At 34.0% G+C, this 16922-nt stretch overlaps 1 protein-coding gene across 1 annotated transcript in view; it reads right to left on the minus strand.

Annotated features, from left to right (window-relative positions):
* Nucleotides 1–598: 598 nt before the first annotated feature.
* Nucleotides 599–16922, minus strand: part of LOC105225152 (YTH domain-containing family protein) — a 51747-nt gene continuing 35423 nt past the window's right edge. Inside the window, exons 6-10 of the mRNA XM_049449997.1 lie at nt 2759–2886; nt 2550–2699; nt 1854–2491; nt 906–1797; nt 599–851 (exon numbers count right to left, since the gene is read on the minus strand). Coding sequence (XP_049305954.1) covers nt 831–851; nt 906–1797; nt 1854–2491; nt 2550–2699; nt 2759–2886 — 1829 coding nt within the window. The 3' untranslated portion in view covers nt 599–830. The remainder of the gene's footprint in view (nt 852–905; nt 1798–1853; nt 2492–2549; nt 2700–2758; nt 2887–16922) is intronic.

A 16922-nucleotide genomic window follows, 5' to 3' on the forward strand; every position in this document is an offset into this window, starting at 1 on the left:
TCGGAAGCATGCCTCCATATATCTATGCCATTTTTAATTCATGGTGCAGATAGAATAGAAAATCTATCGCTTCAAATTAGGATGCTGCCAGAGGTGGAACTATAGCCGCTCACAAAAGATTTTCGTTACTTCCGGCACATCACATAATGACCATAATGGAAGATCTTTTATACTCATTGTTGATATCTTCAGCCTCACTCATTTCATCGAAATTCACAAAATCATCAAAATTTGAAAAAAGAACTGGTTCTTTCAGATGAATTTGACCTTTCGTGTAACTGTCCTTCTGATACTTCTAACTCCGAATACGTTTTTTTAACGTCGTAAGCCTAAATTATTAAAAAAAAATATTTCTATATAATTAAAACAATTAAATTTTTCTCTTTTTTCGAAATTAACTAAAAATTGGTGTTATTGATTAATTTCTAAAAGAAAACACAGAACGGTTATATTGTACAGGTACGATTGTTCTATTCGATCTGAAGTAATTAATTAATCCGTACCAGATTGGTAATTTCGTTCACTACGGAATGCTTTGGTCAACTCATAATAAGTTTTCTATTAATTACAGAGTACCTTAATGGAAAGACAATTTAAATCTCTTTAATCAATTGGTTTTGTGGAAAATCAATAATTTAATTTACACGTAAAGATTCGAATATTTGGATGCTTTAGTTGTCAACGAAAAAAGTTTACACCAAAAAAGCAATATAATTGAACTCTTTATAATATATTGTTCAATAATTTTTCCTTCATTGTATTACTGATTTATCTCGTAATAATATGTGCAAAGTTAATAATCATTTTAGTCAGCTGTGTGTCGTGTATTATCAGTAGCCATATTCGTTGTCCTAAAGAAAAAAGCAAAGTTACTACTATTTTTTGTTTTGTTTTTGTTAACTCACTTTTAGCGTTTCTTTAGCTGAGGACCGATATCTTGTTTCTTTTTCACATAAATCACGTTCCCTGTTGTGCTTGGAACGTTGAATATAATCGAGCTTAGAGCCATATCGACATCCATATTCATTATTATCCCTATCTACCTCAGTATCAGCTCTTTCATCTCTTTCTTTTTGCTGTGAATCTGAAGATAAGTTCATTTTATGGCTTTCATTTCGACGCTGTTCATTAAAGTTATGGAAATTTCCTCGATAAGAATTATTTCGTTCACGAAAACTGGCGGTACCACTAGTGAAAAATTTTTGAGACCCACCAGTTACTCGAATATCTCTTTCCCTATCACGATCATCACTTTGGCGACTATAATGTCTGCTTATAGGTGGAGTCGTTGTTACATTATCATAAGAAGTTGGCTTCTTTGAAACTTCCTCTTCTTGTTTTTTTTCATAATGGTAAAAGTCGTCAAAAATGGATGTAGAATGCTTATAACAGTGGAGTATTTGAAGAACTTCGATACCTTTAGCATTAGGCACCTCTTGAGTGTCGCGTGAGTTTGTAACAGATTTATTGTCATTGTTTTCTAGACGTATGTGTCTTAATTTAAGGTTCGGAACATCCTTCACGTAAATCCACTTCACTTTGAACTTTCCTTTCCACTTATCTTGAGACCATACGCTTGATGTAGAATTATAGTCCACAGCGGTAATCATTTGAGCCATTCCACAGAAATGACCGGAACCATTTACAGAAAAGAAGAGAAGAACTTGCCCACCCTCCTTTTGACGTTCTTTAAAAGCATCATCTAGTCGCTTGTTGCCATGATCAGTTGAACACCAAATTTCATACTTTATACTTCGATGAATATCATCTTCGGAATATGATTTAATAACAAAGAATCTAAAAGCATCAGAAATAAATTATTTGTACATATATTACAACTGTCATATAGATACCTTGCTGAAGTTGCAATATTCAAGTCAATTTCCAAGGGATTATAATTGTTTTTATCATATAGTTTTTCAAGCACTGCATTTGAAACTTCTGTAGTTATTTCGTCAAAATTCTGGCATGAATCAATACTTCGTTCAGCAATATCTTTTATAGTAGATTCTTGTTCCGTTAAACGAGTGTAGTTTTTACGTTCCGTGAATCGACTTTGATAACCACAATTTCCAATATTATTATCGGATCGACGAATATGACCTAAGTTTGTATTTCCAGGCCCCCGATTATTTTGTTCCAAGATCTGTAAAGACCAGTTCTTACGCGAATTATTTATAGGTGAAGTTCGCGCGCGTCCATAATTACTATTATTGTAATTTAATTTATTTTCTTCGCGAATATATTGACTCCCTTTGTGACTTCTGTCGGCCTTCTCTTCTATTTCATAATCACATCCAACTCCAACTGTATAATTGGGATCAACTTCAATAAATGATTTGTCAGTCGACGGAGGTGGAGATGGTACAGGAGGAGGATTATTGTTTGGCAATTCCCACGTATTAACATCCAAGTTATGTTTTCCCGGTACCATTGGCGGAGGAGGCATGCCTGGCCCTTTTTTTTTATGACTTAATGTTGAAAGATTAGTCTAAAATTATACTATGTTATATAAGTGATTCACAAAAAGTTATCTACTTGTTCGGTACCCTTAGAGCCGATTTTGCTGGCTGCGAAGCGATTGACGCCCAAGTCGTCTTTTTGGGTACAATAGAAGCTGTCGTAACTGTTTTCTTATCCTCATTCGGAGCACTTATAATCGCTTTGCCCATTGTATACATATTTTCTGTTCTGATTGCCTAATATATAAAATTTTTACATACTTATTTCTCTTTTTTCCATGGCAAATAATACTTACCCTGTTAATGTTTGAAGGATTGTCGGTCATATTTTTCCCTTTTTTCTGATTCCCCCATGAATTTGACTGAAAGTCATCTCTTTTCGTATGGTTAAAACTACCTGTTTTCCCATTCTTTTTAACGGAGTCTAAAAAAAATTCAATATAAAAATCGCTATAGATATATATGTACATATTAAGTTACATTTTGATACTGGTAATATATGTAAAATATTTAATTACAAAAAAAAAAGTACAGAAAATCAAAAGTACCTTGACTATATACAAATACAAAACCAATAAGGGCTGAATGCGGGTGAAACCGAACATTTTATACTCTTGCATCTTGCAAGAATCAAAGTCAAGGAAATACTTTAGGATGTAAAACGTCAATCAGAGAATCGGAATCTTAACAATTTTATACTACATACATATTCTCTATATAACTCATCGACACGTTAAAAATCGAAAATCATTATACGTTATTAGGAGAAATATGAGAAGAATGCTACGTACTTAATTTAGTGGAAATCGGTCGGTCGGTCGGGGCCCGAGATATGTGATTTCACCAAAAAGTGAGCGGTGCCAAGCCCATCGTCCAATTTTTACACCGGCTCCCATAAAGCCTTTTTATACTATCTCAGAGGTAAAGTTTAATGTCTGGCGTAATTAGTTATTAATTTATTGCGCTTTTAGTAGTTTTGAACAGTACCACTTTATAGGGAGTGAGCGAAGTTATCTTCCGATTTCATCCATTTTTACACTGTCGGTAAGAGTTCTTATAATATCTGCACTCAGTTATAGCATTAGTAGTTTAGATAAAGACCGGGGCCACGCCCTATTTTTTGTCCGCAGGTGCCTCATGCTACTGATATATACTCGTATCTTAATTTAGTGCTTAGTTATGGCACTTTCTTTGTTTTCGGTTAGTGACGATTTGTTGGCATGGCAGTGGTCCGATTCCGCCCATTTACGAACTCGTAATTTTTTTGTACTAACGAACTCGCTTACCAAATTTCATCAAGATGTCTCAATTTTTACTCAAATTACAGCTTGCACGGACGATCGGACAAAACACTTGTACTGTTTAAACTCAGCTAGAAAATCGGAAATCATTAAATCGAGTGTATTTGAGCTGATTGCGTTAATTCGAAGCATTACTTAAGTATATGAGGGAACATGTTTTCGCATAATTTTATGAAAATAATCAACACACTGAGAGGCAAATGCGCCAAAAAGTCTGGTAGAATGACTAAAATCGTTATACGAGTATGTTGTATATACAGTAACTCACAGAAGCATTTTGCATAACCCTTACCATTCCTTTTTTTGAAAGTTTCCGTGGTTAAAGTAGACAATTTCTTTTATTTAAATGCTTATGTTTCTTTATCCAAATTTTCTTTAGAAAAAATAGTAAACAATGAAAAAAAATACTGTCCCGTTATGCAGACAAAAATATATATTTGATATATTTCGGCGAAATTCTGGACTCACCAGAATATTTTGCTTTGGTTTTCAAATCTGGTATTTAGTTCGGATTTTGGTTGTTTTTCTATTTTTTTGTAATATTATCGTTGCTAGTAAATATTAGAACTGAATTTAGTTTTAGTTGCATTCATTTCGATTGTGATCATGATTTTGTCCATGTTGTCTTTTGAGAAAAAAATTATTTTGCTCCTTCACAATGACGGTAAATCCACATAATATATTAATGATATGTTAAGCGATGTCGGCAAAAAAGAGTGAAAAAAAGAGTACAAAGAACGCGGTTACTCAGAAAACGCGGGCCGTAGTGGATGACCAAAGTTACTGACAGTAACGCAAAAGAGTAAAATATTACAGGAAAACCGTAAAAATCCACATTTATCAGCCCCAAAAGCATCCATTTAGAGCAGTGTTTCGCATCAAAATGTCAGATGAAACAGTGCGCCGAGTGATTAGAAATAACAATATACACGGCCATGTTGCAAGAAAAAACCACTTATATCGGTTATAAATAAACAAAAGAGATTATCGTTCGCTAATACCTATAAAAATTAAAGGTTTTGACTTTTGGGAAACTATAATATTTAGTGACGAAAGCAAATATAACATTTTTGGATCGGATGGCCGTAATATGGTCTGGCGGAGACCAAATGAAGAAATGATTGTCAAGAACGTCAAAGCAAATGTTAAGACGGCGGTGGTTCCGCAAAGGGGTGGGGTTATATGTCTTATCAGGGAGTCTGGAATATCGTTTTTATAGATGAGTCAATTAATAAGCATCTTTATTTATTCATTCTGAAGGAAAATTTATATTCCAGACCTGAAAAAATGGACATATCAAAAAATCAGTTTTTATTTCAACACGAGAATGACCCGAAACATAAAGCCCACGACGTTAAAATGTGGATTCTCTTCTACAAGAAACATCGGCCAAACACGTAACAAAAACCCGACAATTGAAAATCTTTAGGCCCATCTAGAAAACGAAGTTAGGAATCACCAAATTTCATCAAAAAGTGTGCTCAAAAGAAGTTTGAAACAGGAATGGAATACATCCCGACTTTTGCTTAATAAAATTAATGCCAAGACGTTTGGAAGCTGTCTGTAAAAATAATAGCTTTCATACGCAATATTAAATAATTTTTACTTAAAGTATGTGCACGAAAAAAAACTGGTCACATAGAAATCCGCATAGCTTAGAAATTTCTAACGGTAAAATCAAAGTTCAAATTTACACGCAAAGTTTACTATATTATCTACATAATTGCATTATATTTTTTACAAAAATAAGGTTAGTGTAAAATTTGTCGGCAATGAATACACACGTTCGCGAATCGGTTTTGCGCAAAAAGCTGGAAAATCCAGGCATGTCTTACAGCGACATCGCCAAAAAATTAAAAATTGCAAAATCTTCAGTATCTTTGATACTTAAGAGATACAGTGACTCTATATCATTGAATAGAAAGGCCGGTAGTGGTAGAAAACAAGGATTTGAATGTTCACTTATAGCAAAAAAAGTTTTGACCTATTTGAAACGAAATCCTGAACTTTCAGTACGAGATGTCGCCAAAAAAGTGCAAATGTCACCTTCATATGTACAGAAAGTACGCAAACGATGTGGATTACGTTCCTTCAAAGTGAATGCAGCACCAAACCGCGATGATAATCAACATGTTTTGGAATAACGACGTGCTCGACAATTATATGAAAAGTTCATACCTAATTATAACTGCGTTGTAATGAACGATGAATCGTATGTAAAAATGGACTTTAAACAAATTCGAGGGCCACAATTTTACACAGCAAACAAAAGGGGAAATGTTTCTGATAAATTTAAAAATAAAAAGCTTGACAAATTCCCAAAAAAATTTCTAGTATGGTAGGCCATTTGCCAGTGTGGCTTTAAAAGTGAACCTTTTATAGGCTATGGAACAATAAATCAAGAAATTTATATTAATGAGTGCTCACAGAAACGTCTTTTACCTTTAATTAAGGATCCAGTACTTTTTTGGTCTGATCTTGCGACATGTCATTACGGAAAAACGGCTTTAAAGTGGTACCGAGGCAATAGAGTGGTTGTTGTTCGCAAGGAGGTGAACCCTCCGAATTGCCCAGAGCTCAGGCCGATTGATATGCTGATTACAATGCTTACGACACGACACGACAATACGACAGTGAACTGAAAATGGCGTTGTGCATCTTACTACATGAATATTCGCAAGAATGCAGCATAACAATGGCCGGCATGTGCACAAAACAACGCAGTTGTCCATTTTGCATGTACGCAATTTCGTTGTGGCCATACTAATACCCTTCAATGAAATTTTAATATTTTGTTCAAAGTGAAATTTTTTATGCAAAAAATAAGGAAATTTATTTCTCTTAAATTATCAATTGTTATTACAAATGGTAAAATAGAGCTATAATAGAGTTTTTTATGCTTTTATTTATAAAAGTATTGAAGTTAGCGAGAACGACAACTATCGGCCTACAGTCGTGTAGTCGTGTCGTCTTCAAAATAACAGTGTCCATAAGAACGAGTGTATTTTAATATTTCACAGATGTCGTTTGTCGTCTGTCGTCGGTATTGTATTTAGCACTTGAGACTTATTGGGCCATTATTAAAGCAAAACTGTTAAAGACGCAACATACAGTGAAAAATGAGGGGCAATTTAGGAATAAGTGGCGAAACGTCACTAAAAGCTTCAATAAGGATTCTGTGCAAGCGCTTATAAAGGATGTTAAGTCTAAATTACGACTATTCGCTTATATATATAAAAAAATATTCTGAATATTATATCTTGAATTAGTATAAATCTTTATATAAACTATAACTTGTATAAATATTTCCGAAATTGAATAATAAACATAAATTTTATAACGTTATATCTTCCCAAATGACTACAAAATACTTTTGTGAAGTAAAAATTCTGAATATTTTTAGGTTTGGGTAAATTTTTAATAAAAAATGAAATAGTGATACGTTTTTATAACGAATTATTTCATATTATAGAATCACGAAGTTTTGATTAATAATTTTCATATGCAAAATACTTTTATGATAGCTGAGCTAATTCGACTTATTATATGCAATATTAGATGTTCACATAATTTGCCCGATATATATGGTATAAAGTCAACCGCATGTTTGAAATCCCATTATTGGGTATATGTATGCTAAAAATAGTACAGAGGCGACTGTATACCTTTTTGACACCACAATAAATTATTATCGAAAAAATATGTTGTATGAGTTTCATAAGGAAACCTCGTATATTGATTGACATCAATCAACCGAAATTTTGAAATTTATATTAGATATATGGGAACTAAAAAAAAGTACAGATCCGATTTTATCCATTTTTAACAGAAGATCCCAGGTTTCCAATTCGGATGATATAATATCTAAATTTTGTTCCGTTCATTTTTAAAATGTCTTCATCTGCATTTTTTTCATTGTTTACAGTAATGTTTACAATTTCATCATGGAAAGATATACGTAAGAACAACCTTTACAAATTATTCAATCTCATTATTAAAATAATAAACAAGTTTATGTGTGCTCGCTCGCTCTTCGTCCAATTGTTGAAAATTTCGAGCGTACATTTCCCTTACATAATGTTCAAGTGCTAATACGACAAAGAACTGCTCTTGCTGCCATTCAGGTAAGTGTTGTTGAAGACCACAATTTGTGGATTCCAAGATTCCAGAATTAGGATTTTGGCTTGCATCCGTATAAAATTGTTCTCACTTAAGAAGCCATTGGATCACCGTAATAGTCGTTAATTTGCTAATTTTGTCTTGGAAAAACTTGAAAACTATAACGACTTTTTTAAGAAAACCATCTTTTCTGATAAGGCTTACTTTAATCTGAGTGGTGCGGTAAATAAACCAAACAGTCGATTCTAATGCGAAGAAAATCCACAAATTATTCATGAAGAACCATTATATTCACCTAAATTCATAGTTTAGTGTGATTTTTGGTCTAGTGGAATAATCGCAATTGGAAGAAGTTGATCCTGACAACATCTGGTTCCGAAAAGACGGGACTGCGTGCCACAAAGCACTTGAAACAACCAAATTATTGCGATACAAATTTAGAGATTTGATTATTTGAAGAAATTGTGACATTGAATGCAGTTGTGACATAACATCCTTGGTCATTAGCAATAAACTAGACTCTCTTTAAGCTTTAGAGGTCAATATTGAACGTGCTATTCATGACATACATAAGTTTTAGTGTAAAAAGTACTCAAAAATTGCATAAATCGAAAGTGTTCCAGCAGATGAATTCGTAAAAGCCATTTGAAATATGTTATATTCAGAACTTAATTGTATCGATTGTGCTTCACATTAAATAAAAACCATTTCAATTTTTTTTGAAAAGATATCATATCACTCTTATCGGAAAGCCCTTATTATCATAAAAACATTCTCGCCGAATTTCAATAATACAAGCCGCATTCCAAATGACAATTGTTTTTTTCGGCAAAATCAATTTATAGTCTCCTTCTGCTTCAATACAGGTTTTTGCATGGTCCAAAAGCATGTCGAACGAGTGTTTTAGCATAATGGTTAAAATATGATTTTTGCTCAAATAGTCGGTCACGTCGATGTCCTTCGAATGTTGGATTCTGAGCAATTTTTGGTCGTCAGTCAATTTGTGCGCAACAAACCGTGCACACACCTTTCGTAGGCCCAAATGTTCGGTCAAAATGCGATAAATCGATGTTTTGGAGATGTTCAATTTCATTTCCATGAATTTCAATGATGATTTCTGTTGATTTTTGATGAATTCACACACAGTTTCGATGGAATTTCCGGTGATCAGGGATTTTGATTGGGTAACATATTGATCGTCATTTATATCCTCTCAACGACTTTGAAAACGTTGAAGCACTCTGCTACGGGATAGGCAATCATCGCCATAAACTTGTTTCATCAATTGAAACGTTTCGGTAAAAGTTTTATCAATTTTAAAACAAAATTTAATGTTGGCTCTTTGTTCGAAGCTCATTTTCGCACCGATAGCACGAACATACTGACACTTGAAACGCAATAACTTCACTTCCAATCTATGAAATGTCATGAAACTCTTACTGGACAATCAATACATAGGCTGCTATATATATTTCTGGACTAGGCAACACTAAGTGTTGCCAGGTGTAATCTGACATTTCCATTGGAAAGTTTGACATTTTTTAGCATAACATCACTCAGAACGTTTTGTCATTTAATCGTGAATTGTTTTATTTACAGGGAATTAAAAAATTCATCTCGGCCAAAAAATGGAAGTAACTCGTGAACATTTTCGTGCGATCATTTTTCACAACTTTCGACGTGGATTATCACAAGAGTGCATCGATGAACTTAAATCTTTGTATGGCTATGAAGCATCATCCTATAGAACTGTGAAAAACTGTTACAACGAATTCAATCGTGGCCGACGCTCGCTCAAAGACGAATTCCGTGAAGGTCGTCCAAAAACAGCCGTTGTGCCAGAAAACGTCGATGCCGTACGTGAACTGACAATGCAAGACCGTCATGTAACATACCTTCAGATAGAGGCATGCCCATGCATTTCTCCCACCAGCATACATTCGATATTGCATGAACACCTGGCCGTTAAAAAGGTTTGTTCTCGTTGGATCCCGCACAATTTGACAATCGCTCAAAAAAGGCTCGTGTGGATTGGTGTAAAGAAATGCTGAAAAAATACGATCGCGGTGCTTCAAAAGACGTTTATAAGATCGTCACAGGTGACGTATCATGGATCTATGCGTATGAGCCCGAAACAAAACAGCAATTGACCGTGTGGGTCTTCCAAGACGAGCCAAATCCAACAAAAAAAAAAAAACATTTTCGTTGATAAATATTTTCATTATTAGGCCAGAAATATATATATGTAGCAGCCCTCGTAAAGATAGCAAATTCTAACGCACTAGTCGACATATAGATGGCCCCACCAAGGGGCGCTAGATTCAAAAAGTCCTGTTTACTTTGGAAAGCATCTTGAACATCTCACAATTAAAATTTGTAGAATGTAGCCATAGGGACTGGGATCCAGATTACAATATCCGGGCGCTTACCCCAGTTATGACCTGATTTTGGCAATATTTAGACTAGAGAAGCCAAACCTTAAATAAATTATTTTTGAAAAGTTTTATCCCGTTATAATTATTGGTGTTTGATTGAATCATTGGAAATTTAAAATTGTGGGTCAAACCACGTGAAGTGAAAATTAGCAGTTCAGTAGGATGGGGACCAGACGCATACCCCATGATATAAATATTTCGTCAAAATTCCTTTTTGTTAAAGTAATTGAAGGTTGAAATTTAGAGCATGATAAAATTGTGAAATTATTTTTTCATAAACTATGGAGATAAATCAATGAAATTTTATGAAGTCAAAGAAAAATTTTCGTGCTATATTATACATATAAACGGTCCATTTAACTAAATAATAATATCTTACATAATTTTTTGTTAAATAATTGAAATTGTTCATGTGTTCTTTGCGCTAAAAAACATCTAAAAAGTATGTGACACAACGCTGAAAATGTTCAGCTTAAATAATCTGCAAAAAAAAATTTGTTTATTCATACCATTCCAAAGATATTGAATTTATTGCCCCGTTTTCGCCATCTTTGCGCAGTGCGCTCGATATAGTGTATGCATAGTATATATAAAATTGCGATCCTCTGGTTGAATAAAATTAATGAAGAGGAAATACTGGAATCTTTGAAAAGAAAACTAAATTATATTGAATGCAATCATTCAAAGGGACTGTCAGGAGCGGAAGATAGCAAAATTATACTTTGTGATGTCAAATAAATACACCGACGAATTTTCAGATTTTTATTTTAAGGGGGTATTCTACTCTAGAATTTTGTAAAATTCGATTTTTTTCATATATTTAAAGTTTAGACCCTTAAGAACATATCCTCCAAAGGATTTTTAAAAATTAAAATTATTTTAAGAGCTACAGTTACTTTAGTGACGCAGTACCAACCCGGTAGGTAGGTAGACTCACTTTTTTAAACGCATTTTTCTGGAAACTACTTTTTTCCACACGGTACCGGCATTATCTCAAGTTCTATACAAACGATTTACTTGAAATTTTGTGTGAACCTTCTTTATATAATCCTTTATCTTTATATAATCCTTAATCCTTTGTTTTTAATATTAAAAAAAAATTCTGGAATTTCAAAAAAAAAAAGCGTAAAAAATGATTTTAATTTTCAGGCAGTCGCCATTTTTAAAACAAAAATTTTTTCGTGTTACCTGAGGTAGGGACTATAACAGCATCCTTACTGATTAAGAATTTCTTTTGATTTTTTTTTTTCAGACCACCAGGAGAGACAGGATCAATGTCATCAGGATGCGTAATTTTTTTACATCTGTCTTACTCAAATATTTTTTTATTGGTCAGCCTACGAAATTTAGTTTTGAACTTTAGGGAAAGATTTTGTGATGACAGCATACCCCTGTGTGAAAAATGTATGAAATCAAGTCAATACTTTCCCTTAGCCTCTATATGTACATATATCTATATACCTTATATAATATATTGACCTGTGAAGTTCCTTAATTTGCAAATGGGGGGAGTTCGGTTGCACACGAATTTAGACCCTACATGTTTTATAATAACATTTTTATAGTTATCATATAGTTTTTTTTAGGATTAAAAAGTAAGTCGGATAAGTCAAATGTACAGGAATGATAAAAATTCTATATGTACATGATTTTGAAGAGTCTAAAAGCCTTGATAATCTTAGGGTTATTGTATATCCCAAATCAAAAATGTTTAACACTTGCTTCAGCTTCAGTGTTTAGACTTTTTATTATAACCAGAGTCAGAAAGGTGCTTGAAAAAAATTATTTTTATGATTTGCATTGTAAAAATTCTGAAAACAATTTGCGATTACGTAGATTATTACTTTTTATGTTATTTATGTATTTCCACTGTAAATATTCAACTGAAACGAACCACTTTTTAAATAAATTGATAAATTTTTCGAAGACAGCCTCCAAATACAAAATATTTGCCTAGTGTTCGAACTATACAGTAGCGGACAGTGAAATCCGGACAACCTGTGGGTTTGTATTTAAAACACGATTGTAACCGACAAGTGTAATTTTCTACCGAAAGGATTATTCTTTCTCATAAATTTGTGCTCTAAACACATTTTATAACTTTTAGTTTTTTTTTTTTTCAATAGTTTCAAAGTTTAATTCGTGCTCGTACTTCGTTAAAGCTTAAAGCTTATGCCAGAATTTAAAAAAAATGTCCAAATTGCAAAAAAATCATATAATTATTTTGCGAAAAGAAAACCTGACCATTCGAGAAAATAGGAATAGGAAAATAGTGATAAGTGTTGGCTTCAGCAAATCTTCCATGGGAGAATTCCTAAAAAATTTTGATGAAACCAGGTCTTTCATGAAAAAAAAACTGGCTCTGCAGCAAAGAGGGATCGCTTCAAAACTGTTGAGGACATTAAAATGGAGTTATTTGAAGATGTCGGTACGGAAGTTAACCCATGAACTGTTCGTCGAAGGCTTCATGAGGTTGGTTTGAACGCTCGTTGCCAACTCGTCTGTTTTTTCGTTACCGAAAATGTTCCTGTGGTCGGGAACCCAGATCAAGTCTAGTTGGAGCTTGTCTTTTATTGAGCTTAGTGCTCTCTTGCAGTTGTCAACTATGCTTGACTTTCTCATTGGTGAAGACAAGGCCAGGAGCGACGCCTGGCTATCTGTAAATATAGTTGCTTTATATACATTCCCGTGGTTTTCTAATAGAACTTTGCAGGCTTTTTCTATGCCTAGTACTTCTGCTTGGAAGATGCTAGCCGAGTTCGGTAGACGTATAGAGAGAGATATGCCTAGATCAGCGGAGAATACCCCCGTGCCTACTCCGCAGTCCATTTTGGACCCGTCGGTATAGACTGAGATGGTATCCTCCTCACCTATTGAACGTCTTCTCCATTCTCCTCTAGATGGTATCCTCACCCGGAAGTATCTATTGAAATCCAGCTTTGGAGAATGTAGTCTGATTTATTAATGGTGAGCTTGTTAAGGATTACACTATGTCCGCAGTTCTACTGATTCCAACCTCCCAATTATTTTATTATTATCAACGCAATAGCTGTTGCATCAGTAACACCCACACATGCTGCTCTTTGTATTCCCTTTAATTTTTTAATGTTGTATTTTTTGTTTAGCGCTGGCCACCATACCAGAGTTCCATATGTAAGTATAGGTCTTATGACAGCCGTATACATCCACATGATTATACTTGATTTGAGGCCCCAATTCTTTTTGACGATTCTCATACAAGTATAGTAGGCCATGTTTATTCTTTTTTCTATATTTATTTTCCAGGACAGTCAATCTCTACCCCTCTCTCTGTAGGGATAGAGTGAGTGTTGTACCGTTTAGTACCGGAAGTTGAGACTGAGGTATTTTGGTTCTGCTTGTGAATAGCATCTGTTTTGTTTGGGTTAACTCCTAGTCCATTGTTTTTAGCCCATAGGTTTAACCTTCGAAGTGCTCTTTCCATAATCTCGCTTACTGTTGAAGCAAACATGCCTGATACCAACAACACTATATCGTCTGCATACTCTACTGCTTTCACTCCTCCACCGTTTAGTTGGAGTAGTATTTCGTTCAGCGTTACAACCCATAGAAGCGGAGAGAGGACCCCTCCTTGAGGCGTCCCTCTACTCACATAACTTGTTTGTGTTGCAGCGCCGTTTGAAGCTATAATCTTCCTATTCTCAAGCATCCAGCATTACCACTAGTACTTGACTTATTATTTTAATTAATTATTTTTTTCAATGCTTTGTTACATTCGCATGGGAGATGTAAACGCCACAGCATTGGAGTTGTTATGTTAGCTTTGGCGGCTTATGTTTAATTTCCCTATGTAATTAAATGTCTAATTTATGAATTTACGTAATTCAACTTTTGGTTATGAAACTCCATCAAGGACCAATGGTTATCAATGGTATGGTGAATCCGATTGAGGCCGTAAATCAGTCTAAGACAAATTTCTTGAAGATCGTCTAAAATCAGGGCCCGAATCGCGGCAGTCGTGAGCGAGCAAATAATCGTATTGAGTGAAATTTCATCACGACGATCCGCACACCCGATACGAAACGAATAGAATTTTTATGAAATAACTTCCCTGCTATTGCTCTAACTAAATGATATTTTTGAATGCATTGAAATACGAAACAAAACAAAATAAAAATGTATTTAAATTGGAATTGAACGTAAATATTCAAATTTATTATACGTTTATATATAAATTTACTAAATTTAGTCTTTGCATTCATTAAAATGAACCCTAACGTATTTTTTTATACAATTCCATCAGATTCAGATGAAAAACCACCAAATGGCCATAAGGTTCAGGAATTGTGATAAAAGTAATCCCATGGCTTTACTTGAAGCAGCGTAAGAAAATTTTTAATTATGCCGTTTAACTTAGTATAGATCTTATTATTTTAAATCATTTACAGATTTAGACTGACCAACGACGCATTTACTTTCATCCTATTTAAATTTAACGGGCATTTATCAACCGCAGTACCACCAATGCTTCAATCAACTGGTGGGCCGGTGGAAAATTCTCAGTATTGATAAAAGAAGTCGGTATAGTCCTGAAAAGATGACAAAGTTCGGCAATGTATGTGCAGCGTTGAATAACATCTGCATACAATTTAAAAATTCAACATATTGCAGATATTTTGTAAATAAAAACAATGATACAGAAATAGATACGGGAAATGAGACTCAACTAAAATTTGCCATAAAATTAGACATCATATTATGCTGACTTTAGATAATAATTGAATTGAACATTCCAACAACATTTGAATTCATATTTTGTTCTAATAAATATATTTTCAATTGAAACAGGAACTTGGAATTAACATATCGTAACAATGGTGTATATTTCCGATCTTTTCTCTTTAAAATATCAAGCTCATGAGTTTTAATCTGCAACTCCACAGCTTTTATTTGCATAATGCTTTATGTACCTCTTCTTTTATTTGCAGCGATCTCTTCTTTTAAGCAATTGGTTTCTCAAGATTTTTATATCTATTGCAACATCTATTCCCGTAGCTTGGAGTTGCTATTCTGCTACAGTTAAAAGCTTTTCCTCGTAGGAACCTCCACCAGTCCTTTGTTTCTAGTCTTTGTTGAATGAAATTTTCTTTTTTATGTTGTGCTTTTGATCAACAGATACCTATTTTTGTATTTTATTATTATTTTAATCATCCATTATTTTATTTATTTAATTAATATTATTTATTGGTCTTAATTTTCGCCAAAATTTGGCATCTTTAATCGGTGGCCCGCCCGGCAGTGTTAAGTTTTAGCGTCAATGCATCCCATAGCTAATTTGATGCAACTTTGCCTTGCCGACAATTAGGCAAAATATTATTTGATAAGTTCTGATGCTGTAGCATAAAATCAATCATCAAATTTTTTTGACGCATATTTATTTTGTTTACATTTGTCCTTAAATCATTAGTTATAATTATAATACATGTTAAATAAAGTCTATAAAAGAAAAATAATTTACATTTTACCCCCGATTGATTTTAACTGATATATTCAAATCTTTTTGTTTTTTAATTTGTACTATAACATTTCTCAAATAGCTAACGAGTGAGATTTCGATTCTTTCGTACAAACGAGAACACATTATCGAATGAGGAAATTTCAAATTTCGAAAGTTCGTATTCGATAGCGAGTACAACGATCCGAAAACAAAAAAAAAAATATATGAATTTCGCTCGTTAACGTGTGCCGCGATTCGGGCCCAGTTCTTATTCCGGATTGTCATGTAACCTATCTTGGAATTGAGACAACTGTAGGCATTAGTGGGACCAGCATACATTCTTTGATGAATGAACATTTGATTGTAGAAAAAAAATTTTACGTGGAATCCTAGACAATTTGTTGATCGCTCAAAAAATGGCTTGTGTCAATTGATCGAGAGAAATGTTAAAAAATTCGATAACTGTCATTCGAAATATTTCTATAACGTGACAGATAATGATTCATGAATTTATACCACCGAACCCATAAGTAAACAGCAGTCGACTGGGTGTTTCAATGGTGCAGAGGCATGGACAATGACAACATCTGATGAATCGACGTTTAAAATTTTCGAGAGAAAGGTTCTGCTAAGAATTTATGGTTCTTTGCGCATTGGTCACGGGGAATAATTCATTCCATGGAGCAAAGAGCTGTATGAAATATACAACGAAATTGACATAGTTCTGTGAATTAAGGAACAGCGGCTGCGCTGGCTAGGTCATGTCAGCTCTGAAAGTATTCGACGCAATACCCACCGGGGGAAGCCGTTGAAAAGGCAAGATGGAGAAGGACCTGGCTTCCCTTGGAATCTTCTACGCCAATAAGAAAGAAGAATGTCTAAATATTAGTCTTAAATTATATATTATAAAAGTGATTGAAAAAATAAGCCATCTATATTTTCGTTATCCTCTGCCTTCATGTACTTATTCGCGTTGTGCTTAAACTTACCGGTTGAATACAATGTACAATGCCCGACCATGAAGAACAACAAAGCAGTGTGGGCCGATGGATTGCCGGCCGAGCTATTCAAACACGGCGGCGAAGAACTGATAGGTAGCATGCATCAGCTTCTTTATAAAATGTGGTCG

Source organism: Bactrocera dorsalis, chromosome 2, assembly GCF_023373825.1.
Source record: "Bactrocera dorsalis isolate Fly_Bdor chromosome 2, ASM2337382v1, whole genome shotgun sequence".
Taxonomy (NCBI): Eukaryota; Metazoa; Arthropoda; class Insecta; order Diptera; family Tephritidae; genus Bactrocera; species Bactrocera dorsalis.